This window comes from Hylaeus anthracinus, unplaced genomic scaffold, assembly GCF_026225885.1.
Source record: "Hylaeus anthracinus isolate JK02 unplaced genomic scaffold, UHH_iyHylAnth1.0_haploid 11994, whole genome shotgun sequence".
NCBI classification, from domain to species: domain Eukaryota; kingdom Metazoa; phylum Arthropoda; class Insecta; order Hymenoptera; family Colletidae; genus Hylaeus; species Hylaeus anthracinus.
The window spans coordinates 5,942,073-5,964,277 of NW_026534341.1; the positions used below are offsets into that span (position 1 = coordinate 5,942,073).

Consider the following 22,205-nt stretch of genomic DNA (forward strand, 5'->3'; position numbering starts at 1 on the left):
TATTCGGAGTCACGTTTCGCACGAGTGATCGAGCTACCATTCTAGAAACTGTTTACACGCGGTTTCCACTCGGTCCCAAAATGTTAAGCTTCGAGTGGCTCCCAACTGGGGATGCACTAACGATGATGCATATCGTCCGCGTTCGACGTGTTTCTATACGCGAGTGAACGAAACAAATGTCAAGCCTCGCCGCTAATCTATTTATAGCCAGGTAGATTCATTCGTTTCGAAACGAAGAACTCGCTGAAAAGCATCGTACCTATTCCTGTCTAAACGCGCCGGCGGATATTGTCAGAAACCACGGCAGATCGTTCGATACCGGCCCCGGCGCACAAATATCTTGGCCGAGCGCATTGTCCAGCAAGCTTTCAGTGGCTTGGACAACGAGAGACAATCGTTGACCCCGCTGCTCGTCCCCGTGTTTCATATCATAGCCACTTTTTTTTTTTTTATTCGTCGTCCTTTTGTTCCCCGACTCGCGTCGAGCCATTCTGGGTCGAAGACCTTCGTCCTGCGATTGTCCTCGGATGGAACACGAAACAACTCTCGTGGGAGGTGGTCTGTCTCGCCAATTTCCTAAAAAACTCGGTTTATACGAAACTATTTTATATTTTAACGAAGGCAGTGTTTAATGGGAGGGAGTGAGGGGCATATAATTAATTTATGCAATTGTACTCTGTAAAGTATAAGTTAGCTGTTGAAGAAAGCAAAGTAACTTGTAAGTGACCTAGAAATGGGGTCAGTTGAGACCCCTACAAGTACTACTCGGGTTAAGATGCCCCGACGAGCATTTTTCTCAGTCGAGAGCTGTTCGCACAGGTGTGCGCGAAGCCTCAAAAACGATTTACCCATTCTGGGTCGAAGACCTTCGTCCCGCGGCTGTCCATGGCCGGAACACGAAGGTCGCAGGCCTTTATAGGGAAAGATGAGTAACGAGCGCAGCAACTTCGCGCTTCGTGCGTGGATTGGCAAAGAGAGCCGTGGCCGCCACTCGCTGGGTAATTAAACCTCGCTCTCCGCGCGTCAGAAAACTTCGCCTTTAGCGCGTCGAAGCGTTCCATTCGCCGATGGTTCTCCGTGTAAGGACGGACGAAGGTGGCAACGTTCGACCATCGATGGATGATACACGTTTCTCGAGAAATGCAAGCGAATTGGATCAATGGAGTCTCCTAATTGTTATTATTCACCTTTAATCCAATAGTTGGGATTTCTAGACGCTAAAAACTAGAGCTATCTTTCTTCCTAAAGCCTTGCAACCTCTGACCATCGAATTAGGAACACCTGAAATTGGTCTTCACCCCTTCGCAAAAAAATTCAGGTCGAATACCTTCAGCACACACCTGTACAGATACCGAAAACTGTATCTAGAGATTCTCGAGTCTACGAGAATCGACCTCGCTTAGATTTCAACAGGACATAGTACTCGCACCTATTGCGTTACCTCGGCAGCATGCAGGTAGCATCAAGCTAGAAATTCAAGATACGCTCCTTCAAAGGGGATTTCAGCCTCTTTCCTCGATTACGCGAAGCATCTGCAATTCAGGCTCGTAATAGGGCTTGTGGAACAGGGCCAGAAGGAGAAGCAGATCTTGCAATCGACCGGGTCACAAGAGCGGAAATTACAGTAATAACTACAATGTTAATAATTGCACGCCGAAGAAAATAGCACGCATTATGCCTGGAGATTGTGGAATAATAGAGTAAACGGCCCTCTAGTCGAGGAGCACCGTTTCCCATAAGTATAGATCCTCCGTCCCCCTTCCCAGGCGACGTTCCCGCGATTCTCAGCTCAACCCTCGGTTCTGTCCCTTTCGTAGAATGCTAAATACACCTTGAGATCCGTATCACTTTAAATAAAATCAAAACTCCATTATTCACCTACAATCGAAGATCAACAGAGCCCGTTCGATCTGTTTCAGGTTCATGGGAGTCTGCGTGCACGAAGGTCAGCTCCACGCCCTAACGGAGTACATAAACGGCGGCAGCCTGGAGCAGCTGATCATGTCGAGGCACACGCCGCTTCCTCACCTGATCAGGATGAACCTAGCGCGGGATGTGGCGCGTGGCATGGCCTACCTTCATAGCCGCGGTCTCTTTCATCGCGATCTGACGTCGAAGAACGTTCTTATCAAGAAGGACGAGATCACGTCGGAGATGATGGCCGTGGTAGGCGACTTTGGGCTGGCGGCGAAGATCCCGGATCCCAGCTCGGGGTACAGGCTCAGCACCGTTGGCAGCCCCTACTGGATGTCGCCAGAATGCTTGAAGGGTCAGTGGTACGATCACAGGTCGGACGTTTTTTCGTTCGGGATCGTGGTTTGCGAGCTGATCGGCCGCGTGCCCGCCGATCCGGACGTTCTGCCACGGTCAGATAACTTTGGCCTCGATTACCTGGCCGTGGCAGAGATCTGCGCCGCGGCCGATCCACCGCCAGCCTTCTTGCAACTCGCCTTCTACTGCTGCACGGTGAGTACCACGCGCTTGGCATTTTCATTTCCGATTTTTATCCTGTACCGATGATTTTGTTTGCAAGTTCTTTAGTCCAAATTTCTGAAATTTACTGACGGTTCCCATCCTAAAATCGCGCATTGGCAACACTCGCGAACGCGCCGGAGACGTATCGTTGACGATAGTATTTTATAAACGTTACGAAATGCGAGTGAGATCATCTCTTGCATCAAGTTTCACGCGACGCAGAAAATGGTCCGCTGTAAACATGCCACTGCAGTGTCTTCTGTGTACATAGTTCCAAGAGCACCAGGACGACATCGTATAATACATCGATCATCGATCGTATTCTATCAGCGTCAGTCGTTTGATCGAGTCGCTTCCTCCTCTGATTTCAGTACGAGCCAAAGTCCAGACCAACCTTCCCGGAGATCATGTCCACTATGGACGGGATGATCGCCAATTACGAGGACGACTCTAAGAGCAGTATCGGGAAACGTCAGTCGGTGGATCCAGCCCTGATGTCCAGCATGGACGAGATCACGCGCGAGGGACGATCCATGAAGCGCAAGACCTCTCGGCTGAGGAGTCAGTCGGCGGACGCGAGAGGCTGCGACAACGCGACGCCTTCCGATAAGGCGAGATGTCACTCCGCGAGAAGAGTCGCGGAGCTCGCCAGCAGAAGGGACCCGCATTACAGGCCCATGACGGCGAATCCATTTCACGCGCTCGGTGGCGTCAAGAAGATCCTCGGCGACTTGTTTTCCAGCTGCCTGGAGCTGCCGTCTCTGGAGGATGTCAGGCCGAGCGTCACCGATGCCATCGCCAAGTTCAAGCCCGCGCAGAACGACAGTATCGCGAAGATCTTGGACAGGAAGAAGCCGAACTCGGAGCCCAGCAGCCCGACCGCCAGAAAGAAGTGGGAGAGAAAGGTACGGATTGACTTTCGATCCGATTTCGCGATATCGGTTAGGCGATGCTTGAGATAACGATTGCTACTTGGCGTGGAGAAATGACAGGTCGTTTCGTAGGAGTTGATATCGATGAGTCAACCAAAGGAGTATTTCTGGTTATTTCCAGGTGGCTACGAAGGTGGGGGCGGCGAGTCTGTTCACCCATCCGCTGTTCCGGGACGGTTGGGAGCCAAGGAGACGGGGCAGCTGCGAGTCAGGGTTTTGGAGCTGCGTAGGGGAGGATCTCAGTCCTGAGCCCCCCAACCGCAGGCACACTTCGACTCTCAGCAGTTCCGCTGCTAGCAGTCTGTTCCTATTGGACGATCACAGGACCAGCTCCATATATACCGACTCGTCCGAGGACATAGCGAGCCTAGGTGGCGGTGACTCCTGCTGGGAGGATAGGTTAAGCGGCTTCGGGTCTTCCAGTAAAACCATTTCCAAAATCGTCGAGTACTTCGAGAGGAAGCAAGCTGGCAGCTTGAGACTTGCCGATCACGATGCCGGTTCCAGCAGGCTGACTCTGTTGAAGGCGAGCTTGGAAGGTCCGGTTCCTCTTTGCAGTATCTCAGCCGCGCAGAGGTTGGTCGTTTGCGAGGGTGCTGTGCGCAGCAAGCTGCCTCTTTTCGACAAGAAGTGATACGCCTTGCTCGCGAATCGCAGAGTTCGTCCCTTAGGGTTTCTCGGCTTTCTGCCGGTATTCGTGATCCACGCTGATACGCCTACGCGGAGAAACTCTTCGACGTATAGTCGATGGAACAAATATAGCAATCTCGCTAAAGCTGCTGGCTGCCAAAACGGTAGCGCCTTCGACTGCAGAGTGCCAAGAATTCAAGGTCGGCCTGGAGGAATCTTTCTCGAACGCTAGAACTTCTCGAGACAGGGATTCGGATAATAAACTGAGTCATTCTCGGTAACTGGTAATTTGGATGCGAATCAACGCGAGATTTTCAAATTTCGGTTGGGTATATTTTTACAACCAGGATATTACGGGACTCTTAGAGATGAATATGAACGCTGTATAAAACAAACCTTTTCGAGAAATAACAATTCGTTGCGACCGCAAAAGCGGAGCGCATCAAACAGTTCACAGTATGCCAAATCGTCTGAAAATTGCCTACTAAAATGCTAATTACGTCTAGTATCCACCGCGCAAGTACAAATATTATTGCGACTGTTAATAGTTTATTTAAATTTCCGTTTCCGTTGCATCGAACTGTTATTTTTCATAAAAGAATTTATCTATAAGAATCCTGCGACAAACCGAAAAGGATAACAGTCTGCAGTCATCGATCGAAAGACTAGAAATACTTCCGTGACTCATGGCGAGTCACCGCAAAAGGTTTACGTCGGTATCGAGAATCTTGAAAGCAGCTGCAGTCCCGGAAGTTCTCTAAAGTTCTACGAGGACGCATCGAGCAGACTTGCCGCGCGAAACGGCCGAACACAAACGGAATCGAGGCGCGACTATACTTTCATCGAACTTCACCACTGAGCAGACCTCGAAGTAGACTCGGAACTGACCACTTTGTCCGCCATCGAACGAAACTAATTCGGCTCGAGTTCGGTGAAACTATAGTCCGGACACGAATTTAGCAGGCGCTTCACTCTAAAATCTAGTAACCCGACTGTGATGTTTCTTGATAATCTACATACATTATTGATCCGTACGACTACGTTCGATGAAGCTGTCGACTCTAATTCGCCGTTTCGCGTGCAACCTTTGAAAAAACAATTGTCGGTACTCGATGGAACGGATACTGATCGAATGGAACAAGATGAAAGAACGCGTCGATGTAAGAGAAATGGAACGTTCCGCGAGTTCGTTCCGAGTACTTGAGATTCTTCCAAGGCCAACGTATTTCCCTAAGATGTACAATGTTTTCGAGAGAACAGTTCCGAGTTCCAAGGGATCGAAGAAAGCAATAGACGTTTCGTTTCGTGACTGCGGCAATCGTAATGCCAGTAGAAACGCTGCTCATGTTCTTACCTTTCGCGCAGTGCCTCGCAGTTCCTAGTTAGCCACCTCCGTCCTTTATCCACGTTAACCGACTTTTTACCGACCGCTATGACGACGATAGAAGTAGAGACGCGAATTTACCCAGTTGTAAACAACGGCTACGTTCGTGAACGGTTTAAGAACGTTGCGTACCTCCATCGAATTCGTTTCACCCTTGGTTCAACGTTGTACATCGCTACTTTCGGCGCCAAATATTGGAGTTAACATTGGTGGATGCGTTGCTCGCGCGAGAGAGACGCGGATGTCGACTCGGACACCTGAGAACAAGCACGATGTACAGGAGAAAACGGCAGAAGTAAACCGGAAGTGTGAAATAATATTTTTTTACGAAAACATTTTATTCCGTGCTTTGGACTGGCGAGGGAGTTCGAGCTGTTCCCTTTCTACCGCAACTTTCTTTTTCCAGGACGATCAGCTACTTTGCATCTTCTTTTGTATAGTAACGTCGTGCTTGTTCGCGAGACACGAGAGTTCATCAGGGCCTAGACGATCGTTTTTATTACATTTCTGATCGAGCCGAATGATACACTTCCCCCAGCTGGCGACGCCTCGACGCGAAGGTCGGGCGTCGCGAGCCTCTTAGAATAGTACTCGAGACGAGAGAAGGAGACATAGTATATTTTGTTGACAGAGATGACACCCGCGTGTCCTGAATATTTTTGTTGACGTGTAAAAAAAATCGGGACGATGATGGTCCACTTCGAGAGAGGGTGAAAAAGGGAGAGAGAGCAAATGAAACTGATCTAGTCAGTGTATTATCGTGGCGGCCTTATCTTTTGTACGTCGTAGCGCTAATAACTTAAGTGTTCCACGGAAAGCGAACGAAGCGTGAGTGAGCGAGAGAGGACCGCTGTGGTCGTTGATTGGGACACGTTATCGGAGATGACAAAATGAAACTCGGAATGTACATGGTGATTTGTGAGTGCGAAAGCGGTGTGCATGTTTAGAAGAACGAAGAACGAGTCGTGTCCTTCGATTGGTTCCTCGAGATCGTGCCTCTTCCGACGCAGGTTTTCACGTGCATAGAAGGGTGAAATCGATGCGACACGCACAGGACGTATTGCTTTTTAGTTACGCCTGTGTTACGCGAGTACAGTATTCGTTAAATGGCCCCTGGCAATTCGTCTTCCTGATCTCGTGTTTTCCGCGATTCTGTTCGTTTCAACGAGGGATATTAACCCTCTACTTCGCAATGCACCCAGATGATTCAACGAGGAGGTTCAACGAGACCATTTCACTTAAATGTTTCCTTTCTGCACGATTCAATTTTATTTATTTAATCTGACATACGCACTGATATGGAGGGAAGTGTTTTTTTTTTTTACGCTAATTTATGGTATAAATAAACAAGATTCTTTTAACAGATTCGTGCAGTAGAGGGTTAAGTCATCCTCGATCCGACATCGAGAGCAAAGGTTCCTTTAATTTCCGAATCTTTTGCGTATGCTTCCAAGAGGATACTGTGCCAGCGTAGCAGATCGAGTCTTGAGGATCTTGGGTAGCTACTAATTCGCGCGACAGTGTAAATCGTCTCGTCGCCCTGGTTGCGGGACGAGTCGAACCAAATTTCTACTAGAATAATAGGCCACACTATACCTTTTTACTTGTCAGAGTTCGTTCACGGGTTCTACTTGATAAGACTGCGTGTTTGTTAAATATGTACGTAAGTAGTAAGTTCTTGATCATTCGCAGTCCCTTCTTCCTTGCCTAACGGAATGCACCGTCGACCAGAAGAGCCAAGATTTTCTTTTCTCGCCTCCCCACCGAATCGATGCAACAGTAATCCACCAGCGGTTTAAGATATTCGAACAGAAGATTCCGCTTCCACCCCCTTATCGTAGAAGATTTAATTTTCTTTTTTTAGGAGTACCTGATGGAAAAAGCTAATCCTCCGGAATGTATCTTTTTACCGTTTTTCGAGGCGAAGGGTAGCTTCTGCATCGGGGTGGGCTATTTCGAGAACGATGCGTTCTGTTTCGACGCGTCAATCGGTACCTGAAGAAACGTAGAAGTAAGGACTGCGAATCGCTTTTATTTTTAATAGTCGCGGACATATCAGGAGTGGGCATATCCTGAAAACGGTTTGTTGCTGGTGAGTGATGATCGACAAGTGAGGAATGAGAGACAGTGAGAAAGAAAGGTAATATGAATGAGAGAGAAAGGTAATATTACACTGAAAGATTGACAGCGAGAACATGAATGTTGCGGAGCGTAAATGATTTTTAAAGTACATCGGGCTCGCGAGACCGAGAGGCGCATTTTTTCTTCTTAAAGAGGGTTATTTATTTTAAGTAAAAAAAAAAAAAAAAAAAAAACAGGTATACTGTAGATAGACACACTTAGAAGTCCACTTAAATCGTCTCTTCCAATACTTCGTTTCATTTCTTCTTTTTTTTTTTCTAGCTGTACATATATTATATTATTACGTGAAAAAAAAAACTATAATACTATTTCAAGCGAAACGTTTCGCGATTTCCAAAAATCGGGTCGTTATATATATACACACACTCACAAAGGGTCAAACAACAGCATGGATCTTCGCTCTTACGGTCGTCCTGTCGGACACAAACAAAATAATAAAAAAGGGAAAATCGCGATTGGGGATAATAGAGATGACGATGGTACTGAGGATAATAATAATTCTAATACTTAAGAATTAATATAACCAATGTGAAAAACAGATTTCAGCGAAGCTATATTATATTATATATATATATATATATTGTAAAAAAATTCCTATATACAAGAATAAAGTTAAGGCTCCAATTTTTACCAAAACAAAACATCTTTACAGCCTTTTCAACGTCCTCGGGATGCAATTTCCACGGAAATCTAACAACTAATCAACGTTTGTAAACAAACAATGCGGAACAATGATCGAGGGAACGTAACGATTGCCTTGCTCGCGGTTTTAATCAGTCAGCTTGATCTCAGTCTACCTTAAATAAAGAAACGTCAGTATTATTATCAATATTCCACATACTGATAATAATAACAATATAATACTGATAATAATAACAATAATAACTACATACTGATAATAATAATGACGTTATTATTATTACTATCATCGTTTACGTAGAATCTGATCCGAGCAACCGATCAACTATGCGTGGCAATTATCGAACGATAAATACAATCAACCAAGTTTCAAATCACAACAAACATCTTAGACAACAATTCCACGAATTCAATCGCAGCGTTCACTTTCGAATATTATTTTCTCATCGTCCTCAACGCTCCCTGTCGATGGAGAAACGAGGCCTTCCCAAATCCTCTTCCGGTAACAGAGGTATGTACCTAGTTCTGGGATCTTTCTTTCTCTCGTAGGCGTAAGGGAAGACCATGCTTCTCCTAACGGAGCTTCTCGTTTCCTTTTCGGGTTCCTTCGGTCTGGGGATTCTCTGAATATTCGAGTGGGTCGATACGCTAGGACGAGGTTCCGTAGCGACCTCAGGGCTCGTCGACGACGACTCCCTGGTGTCTTCAGCGACCAGAGGTATATACTTCCTCTCCTCTTTCACCAGAGTAACGGCATCCCTCGAATCACTCTCGTTGCTCTTCGTTATTTCAGGTTCCTCTTGAGCTTGGACGGTGTCCACCTTGCCAACCGTGGTAGCGCTAGCTTTGCCGGAGGTATTACGCTCAGGATCCTCGTCCTTCGTCGTGACTGGCACCCAGTCGTCTACCTCCGGCCCGAAGCTACTGCTTTCGAAATTTTCATACCTCTGCGTTGACCAATTGTAATTCGTGTTCTCCCAGCTGAGGGATCTGGACACGTTGAAATGTCTCCTGGAGACAACGTTGAAAGACGCGGACGGTCCTATAGGGATCCATTCCTCGTTTTCCTGACTCCCATCCAGCCTTCGAATCCCCGACTCCGACGAATTTGACTTAGCTTTCTCTGGAGTGACATCCTCGACTGTCGCTGGCACCTCCGCCGACGCGTCCTCGAAAGGATCCTCGTTGGAGGCTGCTATATTGGACACGGATTCCGTGTTACTGTTCAGCTGATCTTGGTTCGCTTCCACGTCTCGATTATCCTCGGCAGATATCTCGCCCAATCGCGGAAAGTACTTGGGTTCCTCGTACCTCGATCCAGTAACGAAACTAGGAGTGTACTGTGATATCAGAGGTAGAAGTGTCTGCCTAGCGTACCTTTCTGCTTGCGCGAGGATCCCTGCCAGTCTCTCAGGAAGGAACTGAACGGTGAAGGACCTGGTCGTGGAGGAAGTCTCTTGTATCTCATCCTTCTGCTTCTCGCGAGGATGGACCTCGTTCCTGGTGTTCTGTCTGGCCGAACGTGGCCTGAGGATCGGCTCGGTGATCACTGGGAGTTTCAAGGACCTCCCAATTTCCTTCTTACCGACTTGAAGCACTGGTTCGCGGATCTCCGTCAGCAACTCCGTGGTTGCCTCCGACGAACGATCGGAAGACGGTGCTTTCGGGAAGAAATTAGGGCCCGAGAATCCTCTGCCTCGTTCGGAGTCTGTATTCTCCAAGGAATTGGAGTCCCCGTCGGCTGAAATGTCGAGGATGTTCCAAGGATTCGAGGTGCTGCGACGAGTGACGGAGTCCTCGAAGCTGTTGGGCTTGAAGCTCTCCTTCCGTTCGATCACGCGCAGGTTTTGCTCTTTCGTGAAGGGACCCAAGCCTTTTACCGTGGACGAGGACGACGGTCGCTCTTTTGGGAACGTTTCCACCGTGAAACTCTCTTTAGGTTCGTAGTTGTGCTCTTTGGTGAACGGACCGATGCCAACCTGCTTCTCCTGGAGCAGACGCTCCATGACGACTGCGGTCGTCGAGTTGTCGGCGTCCGTGGGCACGTTGCACTCGCCAGGGAAGAGAGGCAGGTAGACGGGCTTGCCGGACTCCAGGGTCAAGCCTTTCCTGCAGACGGAGAGACTCTTCCCGAAGCTGTCGATGATGGCCACTTTGTCGATGCTCCAGGACACCAGTCCTGAGGAGATCCAGCCGCTGTAGGCGGTGTATTTGATCTGCAAAATGAATAGGTACAGTCAGTCCCATAAGTACTCGCACCATCTATGTTCATTGAAGAAGTTTGTCTAAATTAAATGATATGCTTAATATTTCCAAATAAATGTTTCATTATGAATATGTATATGAATAAATTTTGCACATGTATATATAATGAAAAATTGATATGGGAACATTAAACCTATCATTTAATTTGGACAAATTTCTTCAATAAACATAGAAGGTACGAATATTTATGCGACTGGCTGTAGATAGATAGATAGATGGATCTAATGCTAAGTCAGAATATAGAGAGATTTACACCCTGAAGAGTACCCACCCACCCACAAAACTACTAACAGTTAGACGCTGTGGATCTTTCAGCGCTCACCTCGATAGCGTCCAAACTCGAGATCGCAGGATGCGGCACGACGATCTTCTGAAGAACCGATCCAACCAATAGCTCCTCGTCCTTGCGCGTCATGGCGAAGCTATCGTTGAAAGAACCCTCTCCGACCAGAGTCACCTGCAGTTTCCCGTAGGTCTTGGTCGGCCTCTCGCTGTGGCTGTTGTAGACCTTCACCTGGTACTGGTGAGCGCAGAAGGGTTCCTCGTCCCTGGTCAGTAAGTAGAGTTGCCCTCTGGCTGGGGACTCGTCGCTGTAGTAGCCCATGTCGCCGCACGGTCTGCCCATTCCGTTCGATCCGCAGGGGAAACAGTCGCCTTTGAGCAAACCGTCGTAGCCTCGCTCGCAAGGAAACGCTGGGAAACGGCATTTGGGGCTAACCGAGTCCGTGAAGAGCTTGTAAGCTCGACGATGGTTGCACAGGGACCTGCCCTCCACGGCGCTTGCTGTAACCAATGGAGAATTTACGATGCTAAACTTCCGAGAATTGCCGGATAAAATATTGGGTCGTCTGGAAAGTCCATGTTGATTTTTACTATGACGCGGACTTACACCAGATGATGTCTGACACTGCGCCCAGAAACAGATTCGAGCAGCCTGTTTGCATCCTGCCGCCGTTAGGGTAGAAGTCCACGTCGCCCATGGGTTGCCAGGAGCCCAGCCCACCGAGCAACAGTTGCTCACCGTTGCTGTGGATCACGTCGACAAAGTTGGCGTCGGTTTCGTCGAGCCTGGCTCTCGGATCTTGGGACTCGAACAGCGGCCCCGCAGGATCCAGCCCTGTGGAAAGATCGCTTTTTTAAAAATCGTCTTCGGTACATTGTTAAATCTAGAAAGACGGAAATTTAGAAGATATCGATGCAGATATCGAAAAAAAACGTGTCTTTTATGTTTGTCTGTGGCCTTGTAGGTGGAAAAGTGAATGCCGTTGTTGCATATTAGCGTCGTAGAGGAAAGAACACTTTCCAAGAGCTTGTAAAAATCTCCCACGCGTGTCGATCGAGGAAAACTCAGCGTGTTTATTTCACGCTCTTTTCGCGGATGTCCTTGTTACAGTTTCCAAGTGAACGGTAGTAAACTAATCGATCACCCATAGATTGCTACTTAATAGTACTATGATTTCTGTTTCGTAACATTGCAACTGAGAAACGCAGGAATTCATAAGCGTACATTATTGCTGTATGATTAACCCAATTTGCTAGCTGGAGCATTGGAAGCCTACTCTCAACGATTTCGTAAATTGCAGCTGGAGCCGTGACGAAACGTCAACAAAAAGTGCAATGAAATCCAACGATCGATGCATTAAAACATTGTAAATGTTTCCACTTAGTCGGAGATTCAGGGTATGTCCCAATGAGGCACCTTTTACTGGTCCAGACGTGGGTTCCCAAGGACAACAGGATTGGACGAGCGTTTGCGCCGCGTTGCGTAACTCGAGTTCAATAACTGGAACTTTGATCACACCTCAACGAGCTCGGTAATGTCTCAAAAGGAACGGAGTAGTAAACTGTGGAGTTTGATTTGTCGGAACAGCGAATTGGAAACTTTTACTCTGGACGACACAGTCTAAACGTACTCGTCGAGTAAATGGAAGGAAATGACGCGGAGTAGATCCAAGGGAAGTGACACGTGTTTGAGTACCTGTGATTCTGGAAACGTTGGCCAATTCAGCGCCAGCAAATCCAGCTACGTGAGCGCCGAGGCTGAATCCGATCAGATGAACCCTCTCTAAGGGCACGTTCAAACTTCTAATTAACTTCGCCAACTGCCTGCCTACCAAACGAGTATTGGCGGCTGCTCTTACATAGTTTGGAACTGCACTTCCTGGACCCCAATCGACGCACACTGGAAATTGATTTCACGTAAATACAAGAAGCAGAGGAGTTTGAGAAGTATGGTGGAGATTTTTCAAAAAGCGGAGTTCAATCGACGTGTGCAGTGAACTACCGATGTATATCGTTACTGGTAAACGCAATAGTAAAGTCTGAATTGTCGCAAACCTATATTGCATTCGTGCACCGTCATCAGGGCGGACCTCATCTCGTAAACCCAGACGTGATCGCAGCTGGACCCGAATCCATGAACGATCACCTTGGTGGGTAGATCGGGATCTATGGCACGATGCGCGTTATCGTTTATATCATCTGCAGGAACTTCCATCGGGATCGACCTCGCCTTTCTGCTCCCGTACACTAAAAATCTGTAACAATACCGATTTACGACCTTGCCACGAACCAAAGAATTATTTGAACGCACATCGAAAGTTTCTGTCCAACGTAACTATGATTAGAAAGTATGGAGTTTATTAATAGAATCGGAATTTCTTGGCTCATCTGCGTCAATTGTCAACAAATATTTGCACAACTTGACTCACGCAACTGACCAAACATTCTTCTGCGCACGAAGGTGTAAGGGAAATAGTGGCAAGAAGATTGTGCAACTGGTCGCAACGTTCAGAAATGAATATTACTTTTTTAGAGAAATTAAGTATGAAGCTGCGGATTACCTAGTGCCAACGTCTTTCGGGGGCGACGGGAGCATCTCCAAGTAGCTAAAGGGCCCCGTGTCCTCGAAGCAGCCGACATCCTCGTAGCAGACCTTCGAGACCTCCCTCTTCGCCCTGTGGCTAAATTTCTTGTGCAGAGTCCACTGCTTCATCGACTCAACGACAGCTCGAAAAATTTCTGCGTCGTTCTTCTCGTCTGCGGACTCGTCGAGTGGCGTTGGCCATCCTTGACTCACCGCAGGATCTCCTGGAAAATCGAACGTTCTGATTATTTTCAAATTTTACAGGCCGCACTCGATCGAAATGAAATTTAACCGAGTTCAATGATGCGATAATGAATTAAATAATTAGTCAACTATAAATGTAATTTTTCGATATCGCCAAACGAAAGATTACACAACCAACGAGCGACGCAGGCGTTTAATGGGACAGTTTTACAAGCAATCGATTCGTTAATTGTTCGTAACAGCGCACTAACGAGAGTCAAAATTCTCGCGGCAGTTGCACGCATCGTGGATCGGATTGATAGATCCGGCGAACCTTTTTGTAACGGGTTCCTCGGCTGGTTGCGCCGTTATTAGCATAACGCCTGGATAACAATCTTCTGGAGCGCGATGCCATTTTACTCTCCTCCTGTCTTCCCTGCTTCAGAACCGAACGACGCCGGAAGACGTCGATAAAACGCGGGAACCGAGCCATGGCGCTTCCTTTTTCCCAGGGCGTTGCCTCCTGGTGCATCGTAGCGTGGGAGCGAGGGTCTGGTGGACCAGAACCACAGCGATCAAAGCATCGACGAGCTTCGACCAAATATCGGGGACACCGAGCGACCAACCTGACCGCTAACTGTACGCGTCATCCGCGTAGCCGCATCTGCTCGGAACCGATAGTCGTGAGAAGGGAAAGTTAGATGATCGATAGAAGTCGAGCTCACAACTCGTCGAAAAGCGCTAGGAAATTGCTGGTAAACGTCGCGTGATCAATCGTGCGACGATCTAGGAAATCGAATGTCTTTTTAAATGTCTTTTCAATTAAATTTTTTAATTAACACGTTGATCTCCATGTCACCCATATATAAATGACGGTGCTTTCCACCGAAGAACTAAAAACAACGAATTCTGGAAGTCAAGCAACTTCAAATGAATTCAAATGAAATTCATGAATTTTGATAAAGTTACAAAAGTAGATACCACGATAAATCTTTGATTATGTAGTCCTCTACAGTTTAAATAATATTTAATACTAGCAGAAATGTTCAAGAATATTTATCCAGTCTCTTCCAACCATTCTTCGCGCCTTGACGACTAAGAAACTACCGGAAAAAAAAAAAATGCATAATCGAAGGAATAAAGTGGTAAAGAATGACACAGCGAGTCGTGGATGTCGGTCGTGCTGTTGCCACGGTACCGATTCCTTTCCAAAGATAGAGTCCAAAGTGTCAAGTGTCCGGTGGAAAAATCGCTGGCACCAGTGGCGTGGAGATTGCAGGTCGAAGAGTCGCGGATCGAGATTGTGACCGTCTCCTGAACTTACGGCCTACATTTGCCACCAGTGGAAAGAAAACTCGAAAGGAAAACGAATCGCGTGTTACTGGGAGGAATACTCGTCCGAGGAACGGGTTCCCTCGCGAGTACAGGCGACGAGCGTGCCAGGTTTTCATTAATAAACGCTGTTCGAGGTCGAAACGAGTTTGACGAAAAGGATGGAGACGCTTTGGGATCACTCTGGATATAGGATATTCTACGCATTTGATATTTACCAAGTGAAATTTGTAACTTCCGAGGCTGCCAGGCGCTCTGGTCTACAAGTTTGCACGCAGAAGGGAAACGTGATGCCGCGACTCTATTTCAAGAAGTAACATCGATTAAAAACGCTTTTCGCTTCCTAAGTGGACGGTCGCGTTCATGCGACTGAGCTTCGTGTAAAACTGGAGCTAAGAGTACAGTTACATTTGTAAACGTTCGCACCTGATGTCCTCGCGACCAAAATAAATCGAGGAGTGAAGCAACGAGTGAAGAAAGTTTTCGTATCGGTGAGTTGCGGGCCAGGCGAGATAAGAAAGAGAAACTCTTTTTATTGGTCTACCGGCAGTGAGTTATCTAAGACAAAAGTACCATTTCAAATGTCATCGTCTCGACACGGAAGCGTGCCCGAAGAAGAAAGAAATCTCTTTCTTTGGTGCTTACTGCAGACTTTTGGATCGTACCGATACTTTCCTCGTTAGATAGAAATCGGGGCAGAAATCGAGTGGAGGCGGCGTCGGCGTCGACATCCACGGGTCGTCCCATGGGTGAACCGATCGGACCAGTCTCGGGTCGGGTGAAATTTGGAAAAAGAAAGCCAGGAGCTCGAAGGATTGCGGACCGTTAATGGACAGCTCGATCGGAGAGCGGTTCGAGTTACTGCAGTTTTTATACGCTAAACAACCACCGTGTCTAGCAGAAGGATTGCGGTCTCGAGCAAGGGAAAAGGGAAATCAGGACTAGCTGACGCCTAGCTGGCTAGTCTCTCGATCTATCAGACATATTGCCTCTGTTGACACTTTAATAACATAGACTCTTTTATTCCGGCACTTACTGACCACAGCTTATTAACACTAAACGTACCAAGCGTGGGGCTCTTTTAAAGTCCTTATCGTACATTCACGAACAATACTCGCTCAAATAAATTTTTTATGGCTAAATGAAATAGAAATACAGTTGTATATTCAGAGCCTCTTTTAACTTATTAAAGTTAAGAACTTCTTTCTATAAACATCAACGTTTATTTCACAAGAAGTCAAATGACCCCTCATAGTAACAATAAGTATATGTAAAGTCTCAATACGTTTAGTGATAACCCTTTTCACTCTGAATTTTCTGATTTCAGTACATTTTTGTCGAACCTCACTCGACATAGGATCGCAAAGGGTTAACCGCCATTTCTACTCAATTCGAGAAAACAGACAAGGGAAGATTCGAACGACCTCCAACCATCCAATGAGTCTTAAAAGATATCAGAAGAGTCTCTATTAGAAAAGAGTCTTTCCACCTAGATTGTTGAAACCATAAATGGCAAATAGAGGGTTGACGTGGCCTAGGATTACCCAGGAATAAGAGGCTGCGCCTCAGCTAGGTCTAGCGCACTCTGTGTCAAGGTTCCTCCGGCGATGACGAGCGAACCTGACCGTTTTACGCTGCCTCAATGATAATTACATACATACGTGCGCAGACGAGACGTCGAAACGAAAACGAAGCCGACGATGTCGAACTCAAAACCCGAGCGCGATGTTTCTCGGCTCTTTCGTCGATCATTGTTGAGCAAACTTGGCGAAATCTAGCAATTACACCTGTGATTATTGTGACACCGGGAGACCTCGAGTGGAACAGCTGAGGCAAACGTTGAATCTAGAGTTTCGCCTGTTCTAACAAATCGTCGCTCTATAAACAAAACCGTCGATAACTTAATTGTCAAGTGTGCAGTTCAAAGCGAATGAGACTTCAAATTTAATCAACATCGCGTGTTTGTTGCTTCGACAGCTGGCAATCGAGTGTCTAATTGCTGTCAGTCTGTCGCAATCGTTATTAGAAAGTAGTTTACGAAGGAAAAAAAATAAACTTTGAAACGATAACGCCAATCGGAATAATATAATTAAAAGATTTGTTTATTCCTAGAACGAAATGCGCGAAAGTAATTGCTGACGTTAATAATCGTTTCGAACCGTAAAACGAGATTGAGTCCTGACAGGGCTTGCGAAATGCAGTAATCATGCGCCCACGAGAGTCGTTAGGTAGTTTGCGGACCGTGTATCCTGAAACGACGGACAAACGCAGAAATAATAGGCGACAGCTCGACCAGACGGGGAACACGAGAAAAATAGACTGTTAGAAGGCCCTTCGCCGTGATTCGCGAGCGAATTCCATACGAATCGTCGTTTACTAGGTTGACGGGTTTACATAATTTACGGAAAAAGTCTGAGGCGATTACGAAATACGGGGAACATTAGGTCTGAAATTGGTATTGCTGTTCGCGTCGACTTTTTATCATCCGACATCCGCATTCGCGACTCGTTAGGGTAAATAATGAGTCGAACGTTTTGATTAAATAAATTACCAAAATTTGAATAAATTTCAGCACGCGATAGATCGTTGTTAGATTTAAATTAATTGAAGTGGTAACCGCAGGTATAGACGTGTAATTGCTCAACTAGGACTCGCTCGAATAAAGGATTCGTTTCTCAACTGCAATTCGTAAGATTAATTAAAGTGCAACCGGAGAAAGGCGTTTATGATTGACTCGGGCCAGGTAAGCAATCAATTCTGCGCGGGTAATTCTCGTCTGACTGAGACGAAGCTTTCGAAATCGCTTTTGGATAGTGCTGGCTCACCTTCATTAGCCATATAAGCGAGCGTACTCGCGCGGTTTTACGGATGTACCGCATGTACGTTCGCAATGTCGTAACCCATAGTCTATGAATCGATAATACGTTGGTTTAATAATGTTATAGTCCTTTGGTAATCGAAAGGAGCTAGGAATAATCGTATTTTATTTTTGAAGATGCTACGTACCAGAGTATAAAATATACTCCACATACAGTTTGCATAGTTTTTCAAACTAATTAGAACATTTCAGGCTTCATTGTTAGAGAGTTAACGCCATTTGACAACGCGATCCGACTCGAGCTTCCGGGATTACATGCTCGTGCTATTCTGCTTTCCGATCACGTTAATTATGCATAGCGGTTGTGCTCCTTACATTCTGTAAAAGGCACAGAGATACAAAATGGACATTCAATTAGGAAAAGCCACGCGTCGGACAACCGAGACAGATAAAGCGACAGGCGGTGCATCAATCTCGAGTTTTAACGGTACACGGACACTTTGCAAGCTCGCTGCAACGGGATTTCTTCGGACGCGTCTTCTGTATTGTTACGATGACGATTTTCCTGTCCGGTTCCTGACACGGACTCGCGACGTTCCAAGTTCATTCGGCGCGTAAGTCTCGCGTAATGGAATCACGGTGCCAGCGAATACGCACGGCGCTCTGGTGATTTCAACGCGTGGCAGAGTATCACTGCAGACCGACTAGCGTTATGAAAATCGAAAGTATACGCAGTGGCATTGAAATCACCGCTGCGATACCTATTCGAATATATCTATAAAAGCATGGTTTATCCAAGGTTTATTTTTCAATTTTTCTTAATTCAAATTTTCGAAATTCTTCATTGTTTACATTGCGACGATATCCACTCCATTTCGCTCTAATTGGGTCGAGACATTTCGATCAATTTTACGCTCGCGAGACGCTCGTGACTGTATGCAATTTTACTGCGAGCAATCTTCCGCGGTTATTATGATCCTCTGCAATAAAAAACTGATAAACCATTTCGTTGGACCGTGCGAACAGGGACAACCATTCACGCTGGTATCCAATTAGAACACACCCAGATAACAATCTCGGCCAAAGATTTACTTCAGATGATGCACAACTCTATTTACCAACGGTTTTGCCGCGCAGTTTTACGTAAGTTATTACGCGCCGACAAAAGCGACGGGAGACGAGCAACAAAAACAGAGCAGACGCAACAGTTGCGGCTTACAAACGGCTGTACGATCCCTCGTTGTGCATTGCGATTATCAAGCATCCGGATCGCTTTCAGCGGATGCCGTGTATGTATGTTCGACGGATTTCCACAATGGGGCAACCTTTTCGCGTTGCAGGAACAACAATGCCCCAACGGACGCGTTTCTCGCGCGAAAGAATACCGAGAAGTTCGCCGAATGTGGGTCACTGAGTCTGCTCCCTGGTGAACTGGTTCCCACAGAGTGTTTGATGAGTCTCGTTTTGCCAATGACGCTGCAAACTCGTGAAACGTTCTATCGAGACGCTTACCCAGGAGCCACTAATTGATATACCCAATGCTTCATTTTTTTATTTAAGTATTTGGAATATTATCGATATTCACGGAAGCTCGACGGAATATACAGGATTTTTATCCACGCTATCGATATTCGCTGTGGGCGAGCAACGGCCAAGGTAGACCAGGTCGGTGAAGGGTCGGTCGTAAGCTCGGATAGTGGCACAGTTTCCAGCGTGCCGGGGTGAGTGAACTCTGCAGTGTTTTATCTAGCGATCGGTGAGCCGGAGTACCTCTCGTCGTCTCGCAGCTCGCTTCTTTCTCTCGAATCTCGTCAATTCACTTTTCGTGACCCCAATTACGGGCTCGCTGAGAGACTGGACCCACGTCTTTTCCCCGGAGGCCCGTTCGAGCGACTAACTGGGCATTTACGATAGGAAACGTCGAATCTGGAACCGTTATACCGATACTCCTGTCTGGTACGGATAGTTCTCGGCGCGCCGTCCTCACGCCTCTCTCTGTATAAAGAGAATTCCTGGCAACGTTGGGCACCCGTTACGAAACTTTGATTTTAAGATAGAATGTATTATTTTCGAATTTCTTTTCAGATCGAATAGATTAAGAGAAATTGTCGAAAATAGTTTCTTTTTTGGAAACTTTTACTCATTTTAGATATATGTATGTATGTTTGTTCGTTTTCAAGGGCAATTGAGAAAGTTGATTTTTCGTACTCCTCCGCAAGTTCCACAAACTTATAATGCACACTTCATGCACCGGACCATGATTTCCATACCTGCTTCATTGCACAAGTAATCAAACCAGTCTCCTCGTTAAAAGTAACAATGGTTCTGGTGAAGTAACTTACAAACTCGATGGTACACTAAGATAAAATTGACTCGTGCATGCAATTTGACTTCTGTATACTCGCAAAATAACATTTCAATATTGTTGAGCAATTTAAACGACCCATCGGTGATTCAAATTAGAACTAAAACGTTACGTAAATACTATGATCAGCGCGTAGCGTAATCAACGTGATAAGATGGATGGATAACGAGCTTGTCAACCATGACTTGGTAATTGACACGATTCAAGAAAATTGTGGTGGTACGATTGAGATATCGCGATGGCTGTTAAAAAGATATCAATTTAATCTATCGAATAAGAATGTAAAGAAAAACGCAAGGAAAAACAAAGGAGTTTGACACTTGAAAGAAAGCGATCCAACCTTTTCTGCCCTCGGAGAGTCGAGGATGTGGCAATTGGGATCGCAAAAGCGAAACGTAGAATTCCAAGACGCGGCTTAGTCGTGGGGAAAGAGAGAAAAATAAAGAGAGAAGGCGTGTAACACCCCGGATCCACGCCTTCCACAAAACGAATCGCGTTTGCATCTGAAAGGATCCACACGGAAAGTGGACGCACCACGTGGCAATAATGGCAGATGAAAGTTACCGATCCTCTGAGCTAGCACGCCTTTCTCGATTCTCGTTTCACCGTTGACGAGGATATATAATAAACCTTGTCTCAAGGTCTCGGTCTCGCGGCAATTGGCTCCGCGAGCGTAATCAGATCAGGCTACTCGTCAAAACACGACGTCTTCCGTCGTTATTCTATTTACCGCGATGAAATAGATAATTCTAGTTATTTCTAGAAATAACTATAAAAGTCAAAAGTGAATGAAAATAAGAGGCAAGAATTGCATGTATCATTTATCGTTTACTTTGTGCTGCGATCGAAAGGCTGTTGAACGAAGCTGCTCCGTTGGTATCGCGAAAATAAATACAGGACAGTCCCAAATTAAGGGGAACGGGTAAGTAGAATGAGGACGGCTGACTACAACGTCTGACCCAGTACGCCTCCGCGGAGGATCTTTGTTCGTCTATAGAATAGATTCGAAATAATTCTGACACGAAAGAAAAAGTGAACTATTCTTTTCAGCGCATGAAAATTATGCGTAATTATGCGAAGATGTGTCAGGACTGTCGAATCCCTTTTGTTCGTTTTGGCACAAGGGGGCGATTTATTCCTGTCAGGTCCAGAAGAGTTAAATTGGAGTGCACTAATCGATCTGGTGGGGACAGAGTCCAAGGTCGTCGGCATACAATAAAAAATTACAGTCATTAAACAGGAGAGAGTTGCCTAATGCGTACTGGGCGCCTAATTCGCGTTTCACTTTCTTTACTATTACTGAATGCAAGCACACTCTCGCAAAATGGCGGTGTGTGTACACCAAAAATGTATCCTAAATGGTATGAATTAAGCAACGGCTCCTTTGTTTTGATCCAGAGGATCATTTGTAAGTCAACCGAGTCGCGATCGTCTCGTAAATCGATACGAGGGCATTCGCCAAGCGTCCCATAAATTATGGGATTAAAAGGAAGAAAGTAGGAAACAATAATGGTCGATGACGCCTATCAGTTGGAACGGAATCGTGAACAGCTCTCACTAGCCAGATGGATGAATTTCTAACCGGAAGGCCGCCGCTTAAAGAGGAAGACAACAAAAACGGGAAGTCCACAATAGCCGCGATACCATGCTAGTTCTTTTGCAATTTACGCGACACGATGGCCGTTCGCCTTGTTTCGAATGTTTACCGCGTTTTTGCGCTCCCATTCCGCCCCACCCCCGGAAGTCGTCGTTTATACAACTTCTCGACGAAAGCTATGCACTCCTAATTCCGACTGTGGTCCAATTATGTCTTGTCATCTTGTCATTGTTCTTTCTCTACCTTGATCTACCTGGTATTATCGTTCCATTTCTGTTAGAGGTACTACTTTTAATTTCCTGAGTATAGCGCTAGAGCAGCTCGGACTACTCTTCGACAGCAGAGGATGATTCGTGACGCGAATGGAAAAAGGAAACGAACTGCGTTCACAAGAGAAAGTGGCTAAGTACTGACTTCGGCTCTAGAAATTCTCGACCTCTACCTACGCGCATCCGAGCACGCGTGAATGCGTCACACGGAGGGCGGGGCGATCTCGAATGATTCGAGTACTATTCAAATTTTTAACATCCGAGTAGCGCTGGAATAGTCAAGTATTCCAGTAGCGTTGCGACAGTAT

The 22,205-nt window shown here is 46.3% G+C and overlaps 2 protein-coding genes across 2 annotated transcripts in view; one reads left to right on the forward strand and one right to left on the reverse strand.

The window, feature by feature from the left end:
* Window positions 1-6,786, forward strand: part of LOC128888328 (uncharacterized) — a 40,970-nt gene extending 34,184 nt beyond the window's left edge. Inside the window, exons 4-6 of the mRNA XM_054145066.1 lie at window positions 1,920-2,466; window positions 2,847-3,380; window positions 3,529-6,786. Of these exons, the coding sequence (XP_054001041.1) occupies window positions 1,920-2,466; window positions 2,847-3,380; window positions 3,529-4,041 (1,594 nt within the window). The 3' untranslated portion in view covers window positions 4,042-6,786. The remainder of the gene's footprint in view (window positions 1-1,919; window positions 2,467-2,846; window positions 3,381-3,528) is intronic.
* A 930-nt stretch (window positions 6,787-7,716) lies between these two features.
* The window catches only part of LOC128888329 (uncharacterized), a 19,592-nt gene continuing 5,103 nt past the window's right edge, over window positions 7,717-22,205 (reverse strand). The window contains exons 2-7 of the mRNA XM_054145067.1: window positions 13,311-13,557; window positions 12,805-13,004; window positions 12,446-12,649; window positions 11,357-11,584; window positions 10,790-11,250; window positions 7,717-10,418 (exon numbers count right to left, since the gene is read on the reverse strand). Of these exons, the coding sequence (XP_054001042.1) occupies window positions 8,655-10,418; window positions 10,790-11,250; window positions 11,357-11,584; window positions 12,446-12,649; window positions 12,805-13,004; window positions 13,311-13,557 (3,104 nt within the window). The 3' untranslated portion in view covers window positions 7,717-8,654. The remainder of the gene's footprint in view (window positions 10,419-10,789; window positions 11,251-11,356; window positions 11,585-12,445; window positions 12,650-12,804; window positions 13,005-13,310; window positions 13,558-22,205) is intronic.